The following is an 18426-nucleotide window of genomic DNA, read 5'->3' on the forward strand; positions in this document are numbered from 1 at the left end:
GCCTGCCTTGCCTGCGCTAACTTTGGACGGACCGTGGTTCAATCCCCGGTGTCCCATATGGTCCCCCAGGCCAGGAGCAACTTCTGAGCACATAGCCAGGAGTAACCCCTGAGCATTACCGGGGGTGGCCCAAAAACCAAAAAAAAAAAAAAAAAAAAAAAAATGCTTTAGTTACAGTGTTAGCTAAATATCACAACTACATATCAGTCATTTTGCAATGGCCTTAATCTATAATATAGCTATTTTAATTCTCTCACCTATTTTAGAACTGGAATTATTCTTACTATTGTTGCTTTGAAAATGAGGAAAATCAGGGTTAAAGAAGTTTACAAACATGCTCGAAGTCATGGGTCAGTAGAATGAAGCCCAAATGGTTTTAACCATTACTACTCTAGTTCTCTGATTTTTCTACCCACCTCATGAGGTGGTACACTTCGTGGTGAAAAATATACAGTCTACAGAAGGACTTGCTAGATATATTAAATCAGTATTGCCAGACAAAACAAAATGATTTTTACAAAGAATGATAACAAAAGTTAGTCTAATGTCAAAATAGTGACAAATGCTACATGTAAAATTTTTATGTATTTTATAAAAATGGCAAAAATCAGCCAAATAATCGTTTCCTTCTGAACAGCTAAGAAAAAATTTTGCTGTTCTCAATTTTTCCTACTTCAAATAAACCAGACTAATTGGTGATGATATAGCTGCTACAAGCAATAAGAATAAAAAAAATAGACTTCAGAATTATCTAGAGAACTTTTGTGCCTCCATTATCAGTTTGGCATAATAAATTAATTGAGGGCAAATAGACTGCTTATAAATAACCCAGACAACCAACGTTAATATTTTACTAAATTCTATTCTCACTCTAAATATTTTAACACTTCCAATGAAGACACACACACCAGCAGAAATGATTCTCTAGCCAGCTGCTAGTTAGCAACTCTAAAATTTGCTTACATGGGCAGTCAATAACATTAAAACAGTACATGTCAGAGGTACTGTTTTTTCAACAAAGAACTAAAACAGAATCTAGGTAAACATACTGCTATAAATTCTACATAGTTTATTAATATCTTCTCTCAGATTTTTATAAGATATAAATCTAAATCTATGACAACCTTAATGATTTAGAAAAGAAAATCTTTGCTTAAAAATACATGCATCCGGGGCCAGAACGCTACCACAATGGGCAGGGCATTTGCTTTGAGTGAGGCTGACCTGGATTCCATCCCTGGCATTCCCATATGGTCCCTCAAGCCTGCCAAAATTAGTTTCTGAGTATAGAGCCAGGAGTAACCATGGAAGGGATGGGGTGGGCCAATAAACCAAAAGCAAACAAAACATACATTCAAAAAAAAGGCTGCAATGAGGGTAAAGAGACAAGACGTTGGGTTTGGAGCTTGTCTCACGTAGCCCACCCAAGTTCCACCAAGTCCCACAAGGAGTGATCCCTGAGAAAAGAGCCAAGAGTAAGCCCTAAGCACAGTAGACTGTGGTCCCAAAACCAAAACCAAACAAAAATATGTGCTTCCATGGATCACTGAAATTGTATATTTTTTAACACACAAAAGAATAAATTAAACATGTTTAGAAATTACATGTCAATGTTTAAGGTTTCTTTAGATCTGTTAGCCATGGAAATATCAAATAGAAAAACACTTTGGTAAAAGAAACATTAAACAAAGAACACAATGGGAGAAGACCATGTAAATTTGAAGAATAGGTTGGTGGTGGAAGTGAAAGAAAAAATAAAGATTAAGTATACAATTTCGGGAAGGGACAGTATACATGGGGTTATTTGTAAAGTTATTTTGTCTTTTGTTTTTTTTGAGAAGGGAAGTAACTCAGAGTTTGAAGTGGGAGAATATTTCAACATTATCATTCTAGCTCAGGGGTGGCGAACACGCAGCTTTTGAGCCGCATGCAGCTCCTGGCCAAAATGAATGCGGCTCTTTGCCTCTTACCATTATTTTGTATGCTGTGGCTCTTTGCCAAGTTTGGATTTTGTTCTGCTGCTTCTGAGGGACCATCTCTGAGGAGAGATCTCCGAGCGTGTAGTCCCGTCTCTCATCCCTCGGAAACAACTGCATGGGCCAGCGAGTGGGGAGACCCATGTGTCACATGTTAGGTCACATCTTGCCATTAGTTCTGAGTGTGGAGGATGCAGCACACCCTCACCATCACTGCAGGATTTTGACCCTCACTCAAAATGGCAAAATACAATATGTGTTTAATAGATTATTGTTAAAATTAGATGCTTTTGTCTGTTTTGGCAGGTCACTGTGTGGTTTGGCTCTCTGACTCTCACGGTTTAAAATTTTGGCTCTTTGTGTCGAACTTGTTCGCCACCCCTGTTCTAGCTGTTCTGAAAAAAACTCAAAGGCTGTAGAGGGGAGTGTGGGCACGATAACCAATGAACTGAATATAGTAATAATTCTGGCAAAAAAAAATGTAGTGGCAGACTAGGACGATATCTACATCAACAATAGAACAAATGCCTAGCATCTGCAAAGTCCTGAATACCATATAGACCCTGTCTCCTAAATAGTGCTGGGTACAAAAAACAAAAATATTATATAACAATCTTAGAAAATAGGATGTCTTTGTCCAAAGCAAAGGGAAGATAAGTTTTTTCCTTTAGGAAGCAAACGTGCTTAGTATCCATTACAGAAATTTTGTTCTCCAAGCCTAGAATTCCTATTCTATAAATCAAGTGATCTATTTAATAGATCGTTAATGAATACAAGTACCAATTGGCTCTCTCTAGATTATTCTTTGAAACTCTAGCGATTACTTTATTAGCCTGAAAGTAAGGTAAACACGTAAAGGTTCTGAAAAAAATCTTCAAAGATTATAAAATAGAGGGGCCAGAGTGATGTCTCAGCGGTAGGGTGTTTGCTTTGCACGCAACTGATCCAGGATGAACCGCGGTTCAATCCCCAGGCATCTTATATGGTCTCCCAAGCCAGAAGCAATTTCTGAGTGTATAACCAAGAGTAACCCCTGAGTGTCACCGGGTATGACCCCCAACCCCAAAAATAGAAAATAAGAGAAGAATGATTATAGCAACAATGCTGGTAGAAGGTACTATTGTTTGATAACATAGATAAACCTAGATGTGTTTTAGAAAAGAGAAGAGTCAAAAAAAAAAAAGCAATCAAAAGCAAACTATAAATAGTTCAAGCTCAAGAATATAAAAAAAATCAGGAAAGAAGACTTATAGGTAATCAGGAAAAAAGATTTTGAACAAAAAGCGTAATTAATAGGAGTAAATAAAAAGGAAATTTCCAGTGACTGACCATGCTCTATAGGGATATTATGAAAGAATTTCAAGAGATAGAGACGTAGATCTGGGGTCCTAATTTGGATATATAAAGTAAGAAATCCATGATTCTTGATCTTTCTTTTTTTGTCATAATTTACATAAACAATAAAAGGGTATGGTGAAACTAGTTATGATTGGTTTTAATCAAATTTAACAATCTACTGTTTCTATAGCTTTTACCCTTGATTTTATCTATTCCATATATACCATGGAACACTTTTCTGATCAACAACTTTTTTTTTTTTTTTTTGGTTTTTGGGTCACACCCAGCAGCGCTCAGGGGTTACTCCAGGCTCTATGCTCAAAAATTGTCCCGGCAGGCATGGGGGACCATTAATCAACAACATTTAAAATAACTTAGAACACCTAAATTTTAAAAAATATGAATAACAAAACAGTTACTAAGACAGTAAGAGGTATATGTTAACTTACTTGAATTAAGTCTAAAATGCCAAGTTCACTTTCTGAAGAATCCACGCAGAAGACAAAATATAATGTTGCATAATGTCTATAAATTAGTTTGTTGTCAGATCCTCCAATTAATCTAAATGACAAAAGAAAATAAATGAAATGTTATAGGAAACAAAACAATTTCATTAGCTCATAATAACACATTGTTTAAAAATCTTTCACAGAGGCTGGAGAAATAATACAGCAGGTAGGGTACTTGCTTTGTACACAGCTGATCTGAGTTCAAGCTTCAGAAATGTCACAAATTTCTGCATGCAGAGTCAGGAGTAAACCCTGAGCACTGCCAGTTGTGCCCTCCCCCCTCCACACACAAATAAATAAAAAAACTTAAAAAAAAACAAACAAAAGGTCAATGAAATCTCAAGGCATTCAAGTAAACTTCTACCCAAGATTATGATAATAAATTAAAATGGTTGTTTAAAGTCACAGATGTCAGGTAAAAGTAAAGACTGTCTAACTTTTTTACATTCACTCATTAAATTACTGAGCACCCCACTCATTAAACTACCAAATGAGTACCTAATATAAGCTAGGCACTTATAGTAAGGAACAATACACAAAGAAAGAAAAAATTACCAGAATGGGAGGGGGGGACAGAGCAATAGTACAGTGAGTAGGGCATTTGCCTTGCATGCAGGCAATCCAGTTTAATTCCTGACATCCCATATGGTCCCCTGAGCCTGCCTGCCTGAGAGTGATTTTCTCAGTGCAGAATCAGGAGTAATCCCACAGTGACACTGGGTGCGGCCCCAAACACCCAAAAAGTAAAATAAAATAAAAATTACCAGGATGAAAAGCTACACAGAAAAATCTAATTAAAATGACATCAAACTTATGCATTTGCTAGTCAAATGGGCAGGGAGAGACAGGAAGAATGACTTTTCTGATAGGGAGATAGTTCTAGAGACTGGAGAACTTGTCTGATATGCAAAGGACCAAGGTTTGATTCCTAGGTATTGCATAGCTCTGAGTATCTATAAGAATAGTCCTGGTAGCCCTGAGCAACTGCTGGAAAGGCAACACCCACCCACCTCCACATGCCATTAACAAAAATAAAAGAGATGTTCAGGTTGAGATCTAATATGAATCAGCCATAAAAATATCTTTAAAAATGTTTCAGAGGCAAAGATAACAACTAATAAAATTGCCTTTTCATCAAGAACAAAATATTTTAAGTTCAGAAACAGAAAATCTATTAATAAGAAAGAGACATAAATAAAATCAAAGAAGTAAAGATACCTGTTAACAGGGAATTTAAAAGAACTTACTAGATTTAACTCCATTAAATTACACAGCTTTGTTAAAAATTAAATGTCTTTATTTTAAACATCATGGTTTACAGAATTGCTCATAATACAGTTATTTCTGGCATTCATTGTTTCAAGACCAATCCTACCACCAGTGTAATATTCCCTCCACCATTGTCACCAATTTCCCAACCTCCCCAAATCCTGCTCCTTGGCAGGATTTAAGTCTGATTACCAGCTCAAGGGAGAAAAAAAAAGCACTTCTTAAGTTTTGGACAGATTTACCATCAGAATCTCCAAACTATTCTGTTCTGGAATACATATGCAAGAAAATCGAACTAAGAGATTCCCAATTATACTCATATTTTATTTGTCTTTACTAGAATTTTAGAATTTCAAGAATAAATTGAAAATCACATCAAACATTTCTTATAGATATAATTTAGTTATTTCATTCTAACTTTAAAATTAACTAGTTCATCTTCTTAAAAGATGCTTTAATACAATAAAATATAAAAATGTGAATGCTAAATGTAATTAGAGCTAACTAAACTTTTAAATAGGACTCAAAAATAGTATCTACATTTTAGTCTGTAAAAGTAACAATAAACTCATAGTTCCATAAAACTGACTTCTCTTAAGTATATATCACCTTTATGCACTCTAATAGCAAAAGGAGACATGATCTTTTACAAGAATAAACAATTCTTAATATAATAAATTACAGACAATATGTTAAATTTTAAAATATGGGGATGAGGCTTCAGTAACTTAACTCGTTGGAGGGTGGGACAATAGAACAGGAAAGAGAACACACACTATGACAATGATGTTGGCAAGTTCTTACTCTGGGGTGTGCTGAAAAGTGGTAAAGTGTTAAGCATGAAATTCTACAAGTAGCAGAAAACCACAGCAAGTAAAATTAATCATGAAGTGCCTTTCATACAACAGAAACGAAGGGCAGGATAATTAGTCTTCAGTAGAAGCTTGCCTCTAAAGGGTAGGGGGGCACAAATACAGGAGGTAAGTTAGATAAGGAAACACCAGGATAAATGAGGAGGGGAAATGTGCCTGCAACAGAAGCAGGCTGGGGGGGGGCAGGAGGAAAACTCGGCACATTGATAAAGGGCAGTGGACACTCGTGAAGGGATTGGTACTGGAACATTATAAGCCAAAAACCCGGGGCTGGAGAGATAGCATGAAGGTAAGGCCTTCTTTACTTCTTCTGCCTTTCATGCAGAAGGACGGTGGTTCGAATCCCAGCATCCCATATGGTTCCCCGAGCCTGCCAGGAGCGATTTCTGAGCATAGAGCCAGAAATAACCCCTGAGCACTGCCGGTGTGACCCAAAAACCAAAAAAAAAAAAAAAAAAAAAAAAAAAAAAAAAAAAGCCAAAAGCCCTCACTGTGTCTAAATTAAATACATTTTAAAGTAAAATCTCTGCACAGCAGATCTACACAAAACATTAAAACATTAAAGTAATAATATGTATGCACACATTAAAGATTCTAAGAATCTATTTACAGACATTGAGCATAAAAGCTCCCCCTTTTTGAGGGCAGTGTTGGTGCTATATCTGGAAGTAAGGCTTACTCCTGGCTCTGTGCTCTCAGGGGTGACTCTTGGTGGTGCTCAGGGGAGTATATGCAGTGCCAGGGATCAAACTCAGGTAAGCCATATGAAGGCCTTAGCCCATGTACTGTCTTTCCAGCCCACATAAGTTCCTTCCAAAGGACAAAAGAAAGCACAAACTGCATGCTTTACTTCATCCTGAATCAGCAATTCTGTGATGACCTAAAGCCACTGTTTTACTCGATTTTAAAAGACGATGTGGGCCAGGAAGATAGCTCAAAGGGCTGAAATGTATGTTTAACATATGGGATCCACAGAATTGATGCCTCTGCACTGCTAAAACCAACCCCAAAGTACTATGCCAGGAGTAGGCCTGGTGTGGCACAAAAATCAAAATAGAATATAAATTAAAATAGCAATAAAATAAAAACAAACTTTTGAGAAATCTTAAGTTTTAAAAAGGTTACTAGTATTATTACAAAAATTAAAGCTTTTAATATGACAACCACATAATTTGCCTTTGAAAATATAGTTTTATGTTTAATAGGTAATACTGATAAATACTGCTAACAAATTATTTTCTTCCCTAGCTCTATTCTCAGCAATCATGACTGATGGGCTTAGGGGACTATAAGGGATGCCAGAGATCAAATGCGGATAAGTGTCATGCTAGATAAGCACCCTACAGGCTATACAATTCCTGTGGCCCAAAATTCTTATATAAAATATAAGACATCACGTAAAAATCAAAATGTTGGTATCTTCTTAGCTTTACTACTTTAATTTTATAGAAGAAAAAGCTAAGATGCCAGAAGTTGATACTGACCAAGAAAATAGCTCATTAATGATAAAATCGGATGATACCAGAAATGTACCATCATCATGATTAGGTAGATGTGTTCTATTTTTTATTAGTTGGTTTATGACCACAAAAATCAATGTTGTCCAGGAGATCATATTCTTGCAGAGCTACTATTTGCAATGCACTGTGGAGGATAAGTTTCTCATAAGAAATTAAGAGGCTTGCCCTGAAGGGAAGTAAAAGTAATATTAACGATGCTTAAATCTCCAACTTAGGGTCTGGAGAAATAGCATGGAGGTAGGGTGTTTGCCTTGCATGTAGAAGGACGGTGGTTCAAATCCCAGCATCCCATATGGTTCCCCGAGCCTGCCAGGAACGATTTCTGAGTGTAGAGCCAGGAGTAACCCCCGAGCGCGGCCGGAAAACAACAACAACAAAAAATCTCCAACTTAGATTAAAGAGAAATAAAGTACAATTAAATACAAAAAGTAAAATAAAAAAGCAAGAACATCTATATCAAAGAATTGCATAAAGATCAAATAGCAAATTTTAAAATTATGTATGTATTAAAATAAGAATCTACTGCATCTCAAATGAAAATATGACCAAGATAAAATGACCATCCATGAAATGGAAGACCATTTGGCAAGGGGTTAATATCCAAGTGGAGAGATGAAATGAACAGAAACATTCTCAAAGAAATACAGATGGCAAAAGGTATATGAAAAATGCTATACATTATTGACCATCAAATCAAAACAATAATGAGATACTGTTTCATACCAGAGACTAGCACACATCACAAGAATAAGAACCACCAGGGCTGGCGATGTGAGGAGAAAGAGACGCTCATTCACTGCTGATGAGACTGTCAAAACAATGTGGACATTTATCAGAAAATTCAAAATTGAGCTTCCTTATGACCCAGCAATACTACTCCTGGAAATATACCCTGGGGCCCCAAAACAACACAGAAAAGACATCGGTACTCCTATGTTCATTGAATACATAAATAGCCAGAATCTGAAAACAACCTAAGTGCCCAAGTATAGATGAGTGGATAAAGAAATTATGCAACATCAACACAATGAAATACTATGAAGTTGTTCAGAAAAATAAGGTCATGAACTGTGTTTATGCATCGATGGAGATGAAGATTATTAGGCTGAGTGAAATGAATCAGAGGGATAGGGATAGACAAAGAATGGCTGCACTTATTTGTGGAATATTAAAAAAAACATAGTAAGAGAATAATAATCAAAAACTCTAGACTGGTCCATAGTAAATGTGCCAAAAAGCTCTCATGGGGTCAGGGGAAGAGAGATGGGGGAATACAGTTAGGATATAGAGAAGTAGCCATTATAATAATGGTAGTTAGAAATGATCACTTTGAACAAGAACTGGGTGCTGAAAGGAGGTAGAAACATATTGTAAACCACAGTGCCTAAAATGGCAAGGAGGCATGGTAAAGAGACAGAAAAAAATGTCTACCATAGAGCCAGGCCTGGAAGGGGCAAGAAAGAAACTGGGGGTGTTGGTGGCAGGAAGTGTACACTAGTGAAGGGATAGGAACATTGTATAACCGAAATTCAACCATGAACATCTTTGTAACTGCTTATCTCACATCAACTCAGTTAAAAAAATTTTTAATAAAAATACATATTTTAAAATGTTAAGTGCAGATAATATAACTGTTTAAAAAATAAATTTTCTGCATAATTTATGGTCACAAAAGAATTATTGGTCTGGAGAGATAACACAGGTTTTAGGGCACTTAAGCATATGGTCAGCACTGGTTCAATTCCCACCATGATACTCAAGCACTACAAGGAAGTGACACTAAAGCACAAAGCTAGAAGTAGTCCCTAAGTACCACCAAGTGTGGTCCAATCCACCGAAAAATAATATTAACCAATTATATTATCCTCAAGATTTTTCATATTAATATGCATCATATATACAAAAACACATAAAAACATAGATGTATTTAACTAGTGTGATTATATTCATATTGACTCAGATAATTTAGTTTTTTAATTATCACTGACAAAAGCCTCTAATTAAGAATTGGGGGGAGGGGGCCCGAAGAGATAGCATAGCGGCCCTTGCAAGCAGCTGATCCAGGACCAAAGGTGGTTGGTTTGAATCCCGGTGTCCTATATGGTCCCCCATGCCTGCCAGGAGCTATTTCTGAGCAGACAGCCAGGAGTAACCCCTGAGCACCGCCGGGTGTGGCCCCCCCCCCAAAAAAATAAAAAGAATTGGGGGAAGGTGGAGGATAGAACATTTGGATAGGGTATTTGCCTTGCACGCATCGAACCCGGGTTGGATCTCTGGCATCCCATAAATCATATGGTCCCCAGAGCCTGCCAAGAGTGATTCCTGAGTGTAAAGCCAGGAATAACACATGAGCATCAATGGGTATGGCCCCAAACCGAGCTGGGGGTGTGTGTTTACACATAAAACATAAACCTTTTTAAATATTAAGTAAAGATAAACTGCAAGCAAAAAAATGTTTTCTATTATCAAGATTTTGGAGTTTTATGTTAGTCAATGCAAATTAAGTTTCTAGAAGTATACATAAAAACTGGAAAGAAGAGTAAAAAGTTGGAGAAAAACATTTTTAATTTAGGGCCCGGAGAGATAGCACAGTGGCGTTTGCCTTGCAAGCAGCCGATCCAAGACCAAAGGTGGTTGGTTCGGATCCCGGTGTCCCATAGGGTCCCCCGTGCCTGCCAGGAGCTATTTCTGAGCAGACAGCCAGGAGTAACCCCTGAGCACCGCAGGGTGTGACCCAAAAACCAAAAAAAAAAAAAAAAAAAGAAAACTTTAAAGGACTATATAGGTTAAAAACTCCTATATTTACAAGAAACATAAGTTAAAATTTATTCACCCTATTCAAATAACCAAAATCAAGAAATTTTTAGCATGCACTATGAAACAGAACTTATATTCTAGTTACATACTAAAAAATTATGTCTACAAAATGTTTTACTTACAATCCTCCTTCAAGGAAATTACAAACATTTTCATCTCTCTTAGATACCAAGTGGAATGTCTCCCTGATGATTTGCTGTTGTGTATCTTCACTCTAAGAAGGAATAATTTATATACATTAGGGTCAAATTTATGTGATTAACAAAATTTTAAGAATTAAAATGAAAGGTATAATGTCTGGAAAATTTATGTAATAGAGATGTCCTTAGAAACTCATAGATTATGTATTACAACATTTAAACATTTATTTAAAAATTAGATTGTAGTTTACTATTACAATAAAACAAACTCATTTCTATGTTTCAAAATCTAAAAGAAGGCCAGAAATATAACTCAATGGTTGAGCATGATGCATGAATGAGGCCTGGGTTCGATCCCTAATACCACATGATTATCGGAGAGCCATGGCCAAGTTCCTGAGCACCAATAAATGTGGGCAAAGATAAAGGCAAAGATATCTGACAAGCAATACATTAAATGATATTATTTTAGACTAGTGAATGGGAGATTAGATGATAGTCAAGCATTTTTTTTATTTTAAGACAAACAAGTAAACAGGAAGAGGAAAAGTTATAATTTATATAGTCTATATTTTGGGGGTAGAAAGATACTGAAGTTTAGAATGTCCAATTTAATTTAATTGCATACTGAGAGGTAAGAGCCCATCCACTTTACTCATATTTATATCAGAACAATCTATAAATAAGAACTTCCTTTAAAAGATTGGGGGCCAGAGTAAATAGTACAGCAGGTAAAGTGCTTGCTTTGCACACAGCCACTCAGGGTTCAATCCCCAACATCCCATTATGTTCCCTGAGCCTTCCAGGAATGACTCTTGAGTAATTTGAGCCAGGAATAACCCCAGAGCATGGCTGGGTATGACAGAAAAACAAACAAAAAGAATAAATAAATTAAATATTAATTGAATTTACCAGGTCATTTATATCTCAGTGAGAAAAAGAATTCTCAAACATTTAAATAGAAACTGGGCAATAAAAATATTTTTCTTGGGGGCTGGAGAGATAGCACAGTGGTAAGGCGTTTGCCTTGCATGCGGAAGGTCGCTGGTTCAAAGAATCCCGGCATCCCATATGGTCCCCCGAGCCTGCCAGGGGCAATTTCTGAACGTAGAGCCAGGAATAACCCCTGAGCATTGCCGGGTGTGACCCCCAAAAAAACAAAAACAAAATTATTTTTCTTTATTTACAAAGCACAGTGGTACATAAAAAATAAAAATATGCTAAATCTCATTAGCAATGAAGTGAATACAATTTAAAATAATGAAAGTGATGAGTATGTACAATATACACAAAAGTACAAAATTAGAACAATATCTAATACTAACAGATATAGAACCAAGAAATTCTCATGCTGAGACCCAAGAAACAGGTCAGTGGCTTAGAGCAGCAAGGTAAGTGCCTAGGTTCTATTTCTGAATAGAATAGCAAAACAGAACAGAACAGAACAGAACAGATGAACTAAGTTTAGTCCTAAAGATTGCTATTTTATATCCCTGGTCATATAGCAATCAAGTGTCTGTGAGCAAAACTAAAGGAAAGCAACACCCAGTAAGCATCTAAATTGAAATGTGTGAGCAAACCTAGAAGTGGGGTTCCTGAAAATCATGTATGTGTCCACTACAGTGGGCCGTGCTAAAACACTACAATTACATTTATGAACACAAAAATAGTGCAACCCCAAGTACACTTTTATACAAGCACTGCAACTAATAAAATATAACTCCAAGTACCAAAAGTACCACAACTGAAAGGCAAGTAAAACCAATTTTTAGAGCTTTGCAAATGGGAGAGGCTGTGGGTGACCTGTCGCCTTTCTGTGTTTCTCTACTCTCTGTCTCCTGAAATTCTCCTGAGAAGACCAAGAAGGCCCTAGCAAAAACTGTCTCCTAGAGGTGCCCATGTTGAAAGGCCAAGAAAGACTGAATGAAAACCGGCTACCAGAGGTGCCCAAGCAGAAAGGTTGGCTCCTTTGTCTGTGAAGGTGGGAGTGGTCTGCCCCTGATGTGAGCTTTGCAACTGGGAGAGACTGTGGGGGACCTGCTGCCTTTGCCTGTTTCTCTGCTCTTCTGTCTCCTGAAACTCCCGAGAAGGCCAAGAAAGGCACAGCAAAAACTGTCTCCTAGAGGCACCAGAAGAGAGTGGAGCTCCGCTTTGCTTCACGGCCGCGCACTTTTTCTAACTAATGAACGCCCCCATAACACGCAGAAAAAAAATCATACTACACCGTGACAATGGGGGAAACCTCACAGGCAAATACCATGCACAGAGAATTGAAGATGACCAAAAAAATGCCAATCTTCTGATTAATCTCTCAGATAAGGAGTTTAGAATAGAAATATGGAGGATCCTCAGAGAAATCAAACAAATTATACCTCAAGCTGAACAGAACACAAAGATAAAAATCAAGAAACTCCAAAGTGAAATAACAGGTCTGAAAAACATGGTAGCTGAACTGAAAACCTCAATGGAAAGTCTCTCAAACCTGTAAAAGTAATGTTTTTATATTTTAATCACTTTGTTTAAGCAACATGGTTACAAAACTGTTCATTATTGGTTTCAATCATACAATGTACATCATCCTTTCCAACCATTCCCCTCCTATCTCCCACCACTCACCTCGGCCTTGCTCTAGGACAGGTAAATTGCTTTCTCTCTCTTACTCTCTTTCCCATTTCCTTTTTTGACACTGTGGTTTGCACTACTGTTAATGGAGGGATGCCCTGCCAGTTAGTTTCTCCACTTTTGGCGGCCAGATCTTGTCCAGAGTGATCAGTCCACTCATCACTGTCCTAGTAAACCTTTCTCTACTCTAGCGACACTCAACTCTATTTGTGACCAGCTTTCTCCCCTGGGCTGGACCACCTGACTTTTGTCTCTGTAGTATTTGGGTATTACCACACGATCTCTTTTTTGTTTTGCTTTGCTTTTCGACCCCACCCAGCGACCCTGAGGGGTCAATTCTCTGGCTCTGCACTCAGGAATCACTCCTGGCTGGTTCAAGAACCATGTGGGTGCTGGGGATTAAAACAGGCTGGCCATGTGCAAGGCAATACCCTCCCCCACTGTGCTGCCACTCAGGTTCCTCTTCTTTCTTACATCCCATTCATGAGTGAGATTATTCTTTATTCCTTTTCCTCTGGCTCATTTCACTCAGCATAATTGTCTCTATGCCTATCCAGGTGTAAGCAAATTTCATGACTTCATTTTTCCCAACAGCTGCATAGTATTCCATTGTGTAGATGTACCAGTTTTTTTAGCCGCTCATCTGTTGTCAAGCACCAAGGTTGCTTCTAGATTCTGGTTATTGTAAACAGTGCTGCAATGAACAAGGAGTGCAACAGGCATCTTGGCTTTGTGTTTTTGTGTTCCTGGGGTATTCCCTAGGAGTGGTTTTGCTGGGTCATATGGAATCTCAATTTCTAGCTTTTTGAGGAATGTCCGTATTTTCTAAAAAGGCTGGACCACTGCTGCATTCCTCCAGCAATGAAAGAGAGTCCCTTTCTCCCTACATTCACAACAGCACTGGTTGTTCTTGTTCTCTGTGATGTGTGCCAATCTCTGTGGTGTGAGGTGATATCTCATTGTTCTTTTGATTTGCATCTCCCTGATTAGTGATGAGGAACATTTTTTCCAAGCCTCTGTATTTCTTTGAGAAAATGTCTGTCATCTTCTCCCCATTTTTGGATGAGGTTAGATGTTTTTTTTTTCTCTTGTAAAGTTCAATCTGCTTTCTGTATCTTAGATACTTTATCTGATGGTTATTAGGTGAAAAGTTTCTCCCATTCCATGGATAGACCTTGTTTCCTAGTCATTATTTTCTTTGAAATAGACGTTTCTGAGTTTAATGTAATTCAATTTGTTTATCTTTGCTTCCACTTGCTTGGCCAGTGTTGTTTCATTCTTGAAGATGCCTTTAGCTTCAATGTCATGAAGTGCTCTGACCATGTTTCTTCTATGTACCTTATGGTTTTAGGTCTGATATCAAGGTCTTTAATCCGTTTTGATTTTACATTTGGTTTTGTATGGTGTTAAGAAGATGTCTTAGTTCATTTTTTTGCATGGTGTTGACCAGTTTTCCAACCACTACTTGTTGAAGAGGCTTTCCTTGTTCCACTTGTGTTTCTTGCTCCTTTATCAAAAAAAAAAGTTCATAAGCCTGTGAGTCCAGCTCTAAATATTCAAGTCTATTCCACTCATCTAACAGAAAGGAAAAAATGGATAGATTTTTACAACCTTCCAAGGTTGAAGCAAGATTATTTGGAATATCTGAACAAACCTATCACTATAAAGAAATTGAAAAGTGTAAAATCACCCTATCTGCATTATCTCCAACCCCAGGTGAACGAGTCTAAAGCATAGTCACTACACGAAATAATCCAGACCAGGCTAAGGGTGAAACACAGGTATTCTGGCACATAATACAATCTCCATGCTACCAGATGTGCTCAGTAACCATATTCTGCAATGGATCAAATCCAGGATTCCTGTGTACAACGTATGCACTCAATCTCAGCCCATCAATTGATCTGTCTATCTAGCCCAATGGTAGTTATTATCATCATCCCTACTATCTGTGAGCTGGAGAGATAGTACAAGGGTTAAAACACTTGTTTTGCACTTGTTCAAACCACAGCATCACTTGGGACCTCAAGAGTAATCACTACAAACCACTAGATAGACCCCCCAATTTTAATTAAAAATTTAAAAAATATAACCAACGATAAGTGAATTATAGGCATGAAGCTCTATATTTATTTCCCCAAACTATAAAATTAAAATAAATTAATAAAATCAAGTTATATAACTAGATAACCTACAGAGACTTCCTAGTAAATGGCAAATTCTTTATTTTTTTTAATTTAAAGAAATAGTTGAAAAGGTAAGAAATACTGAAAGAGACTGAATCATGCTGGCAGCTGAAATGTGGATGAACTCAAAAACAAGGTATAATTGGCAGGATAAAAAACAAGGTATAATTGACAGGATACTGGATTAAGATACCAAGAAAATCTACAGGGAACAAAACGTTTTTTTTTCACTGAAAGGTGCTAGATACACAATATGTGAAAGAATGAAGTTAGAGCAATGACTATATCTCAGAAGTAGAGCATTTTCCTTGCAAGTGTGAAATTCTGAGGTCAACTTCCGACTTAGGGGCAAATAAAAAAATTGAGATCTCGATTCCACATCATAAATAAAACGACTACAAAATAAATTACAGACCTCAATGTAAAAACTAAAACTATAAAATTTTGAGAAGAAAAGTAGGTATTGGTCTTTATGGCCATAAGTTATTAGACCTTTAAAGGCATTTTAAATATAACTCTGAAAGCACAAGCAAAGAAAACATTGTATAAAAATTTATAAATTTGAGGCTGCAGCAGTAGGACCTTTCATGCGGCTGATCCAGAATAGACCTCGGTTTGATCCTCAGCGTCCCAAAGCGTCTCCCAGGTTAGGAGCAATATCTGAGCACATAGCCAGGAGTACTCCTGAGTGTCATTGGTGTGGCCCAAAAACCAAACAAAATATATATGGTTACACAATAATGTACAGTATTTTCCAGCATATAAAATGACTTTTTAACCTATGAAAAACTTCTTAAAGTCAGGGGTCGGCTTATACGCTGGTATACGGCATGCTGAAACTTTCTCCAGCTTCTTACCACCGCATCCCATCTAGCTACCAGGCGTCATCACTCAGTCCTCTGCTTGTCCTGATTCATCTTTCAGAGCACACAGAGGAGCTGAGTTACTGAACACTGCATCCCATCCAGCCAACAGGTGTCATCGCTGGTATGCAGCTTTCCAGTGCTCAGTCCTCTGCTTGTCCTAATTCATCTTTCAGGGCACACAGAGGAGCTGAGTTACCAAGCTCTGCATCTCATCCGAGGAGCCCCCACTCCCTGCCCTCAATGTAGATCACGATTAAAAATCACAGTCACTCACTACAAATGACAAATGTAAAATGACTGTTGGCACTCCAAAGTCTAGCTTTATTAAATATATACTGTTAATCTTTGAGGGTTCTATTTTTCTCTTCCATTTTTTTAATTTCCATTTGGTGTGCATTAAAAGAGAGGTAGTCTTATATGGCAAATATAGCCCAAACCCTATATTTTAACAAGAAAAGTAGGGGTCGTCTTATATACTGGAAATATATATATATATATATATATATATATATATATATATATATATATATATATCTCGTGGAAAGAAAATAAAAACATCTAACAACCACCCTCCAATAACAGAAATAAGTTATCTATGAGATTGGATGAATTGACAATCTACCCTCCACTTAATTAGACAGGCACAATACTGAAAACAATGTGTCTGAGACTTTGAAAGGAACTCTTTCTTCTGGGTTAACAAAGAGCAATAATGTCATCCAGTGATTGCTAAATTGCATCAGACTTCAAGCAAAAAGAGAAAGATATAAATGCAGGGTCAGAGAGAGTATATAGCAGATAGAATACTTGCCTTGCACAGAGCCAACCCAGATTCGACTGCCAGCATCCCATATGGTTGCCAAGCAACACTAGGAGTGATTTCTGAGTGTGAGAGCCAAAAATAACCCCTTAGCATTGCTGGGTATAACCCCAAAACAAAAAGAGAAATATGTAAATACTTCAAAGCAAAAGAACTGTAGTAGTAGTCTAAGCTATTTCTCAACTTTTTCTAACCTTGCTCCCTTCAAAATTTGTTTACCTTCCTGTAGTCCCCCAATCCTTCTAAGTGGGCACTTTGTCTTGGGCCCTGGGCTCTCATTTATAAAATGATCACCTCTGGCCCCCTGGAATATTCAAAGGGACCATGGGGAACAATATGGCCCCAGCTGAGAAAAATGGCCCATAAGGCCCAACAAAAACTTTTCTAACCTATAATTAATGTTATAGGGGAAAAAACTAATGCTTTTCTTCTGTATTAATTTATGGATGACTTAGGACATGGATCCAGCTTGATCACAGATATCATAAAAAAAAAAACCTGTGCAAAAACTGAGCACTGTGCTCACTCTTCACTCTCCAAATTCCAGTGATAACTAGGTAAAGAAAATAACGGAATAAAAGTGGTAACTGGGGCTGGAGTGATAGGGCATTTGCCTTGTAAACAGCTGACCCAGGACAGACCCGAGTTCTATCCCCGGCATCCCATATGGCCCCCTGAGCCTACCAGGAGTAATTTCTGAGAGCAGAGCCAGAAATAAGCCCCGAGTGCCACCAGGTGTGGCCAAAACTAAAAAAAAAAAAAAAAAAAAAAAAAAAGTGGGGGCCGGAGAGATAGCATGGAAGCAAGGCGTTCGCCTTGCACGCAGAAGGTCGGTGGTTCAAATCCTGGCATCCCATATGGTCCCCTGAGCCTGCCAAGAGCGATTTCTGAGCATAGAGCCAGGAGTAACCCCTGAGCACTGCCAGGTGTGACCCCCCCCAAAAAAAAGTGATACTGACTCTCCTGCAGGAATCAGAGACAACTGTGTAGCCCCTAGAACTGTAAAGAAAAACTTCCCTAGCCTTTGCCCTATGACCTATGCAAATAGCAAGATCTCCAGCTAAAGAGGCGGGATGTCATTACCCACACCTGAGCAGAAAGATTCCTGGCACCATAAAAAGACCTTGGGGTGTGTAAATGACTGAGTCTGGCGCCTGTTGTTGTTCCCATGGCAGTATGCATCAAGGGCAGAGAAACCCTGTATCTCTTAGGCCAAGGGAATTCCCGTTCTAATTTCACCAATATTTACCATACCTATGCCAAAAAAAGGGGGGGGGGGAGGAGAAACATACCCTTTTTTAAGAAGTTGCTGGTCTGTTTTGTTTTTTTTTGTTTTTTGTTTTTTTTTGGGGGGGTTGTTTGTTTCTTCGTAGCTGATGGTTTTGGTTTTTAGTTTATTCTTTATTTTTATTCTTTTTGTAATTTTGTTGTTTTTTGTTGTTTGTTTTGTTTTGTTTTTGTCTTGTGTGGTTTTGTTTTGTTACTTTATTC

At 37.7% G+C, this 18426-nt stretch overlaps 1 protein-coding gene across 2 annotated transcripts in view; it reads right to left on the bottom strand.

Moving 5' to 3' along the window:
• The window catches only part of AP3S1 (adaptor related protein complex 3 subunit sigma 1), a 51842-nt gene that overhangs the window by 24342 nt on the left and 9074 nt on the right, over positions 1–18426 (bottom strand). For both annotated transcript variants that reach the window (XM_049771460.1, XM_049771461.1), the window contains exons 2-3: positions 10424–10515; positions 3764–3875 (exon numbers count right to left, since the gene is read on the bottom strand). In XM_049771460.1, the coding sequence (XP_049627417.1) occupies positions 3764–3875; positions 10424–10515 (204 nt within the window). The remainder of the gene's footprint in view (positions 1–3763; positions 3876–10423; positions 10516–18426) is intronic.

The sequence above is a fragment of the Suncus etruscus genome, chromosome 4, assembly GCF_024139225.1.
Source record: "Suncus etruscus isolate mSunEtr1 chromosome 4, mSunEtr1.pri.cur, whole genome shotgun sequence".
NCBI classification, from domain to species: domain Eukaryota; kingdom Metazoa; phylum Chordata; class Mammalia; order Eulipotyphla; family Soricidae; genus Suncus; species Suncus etruscus.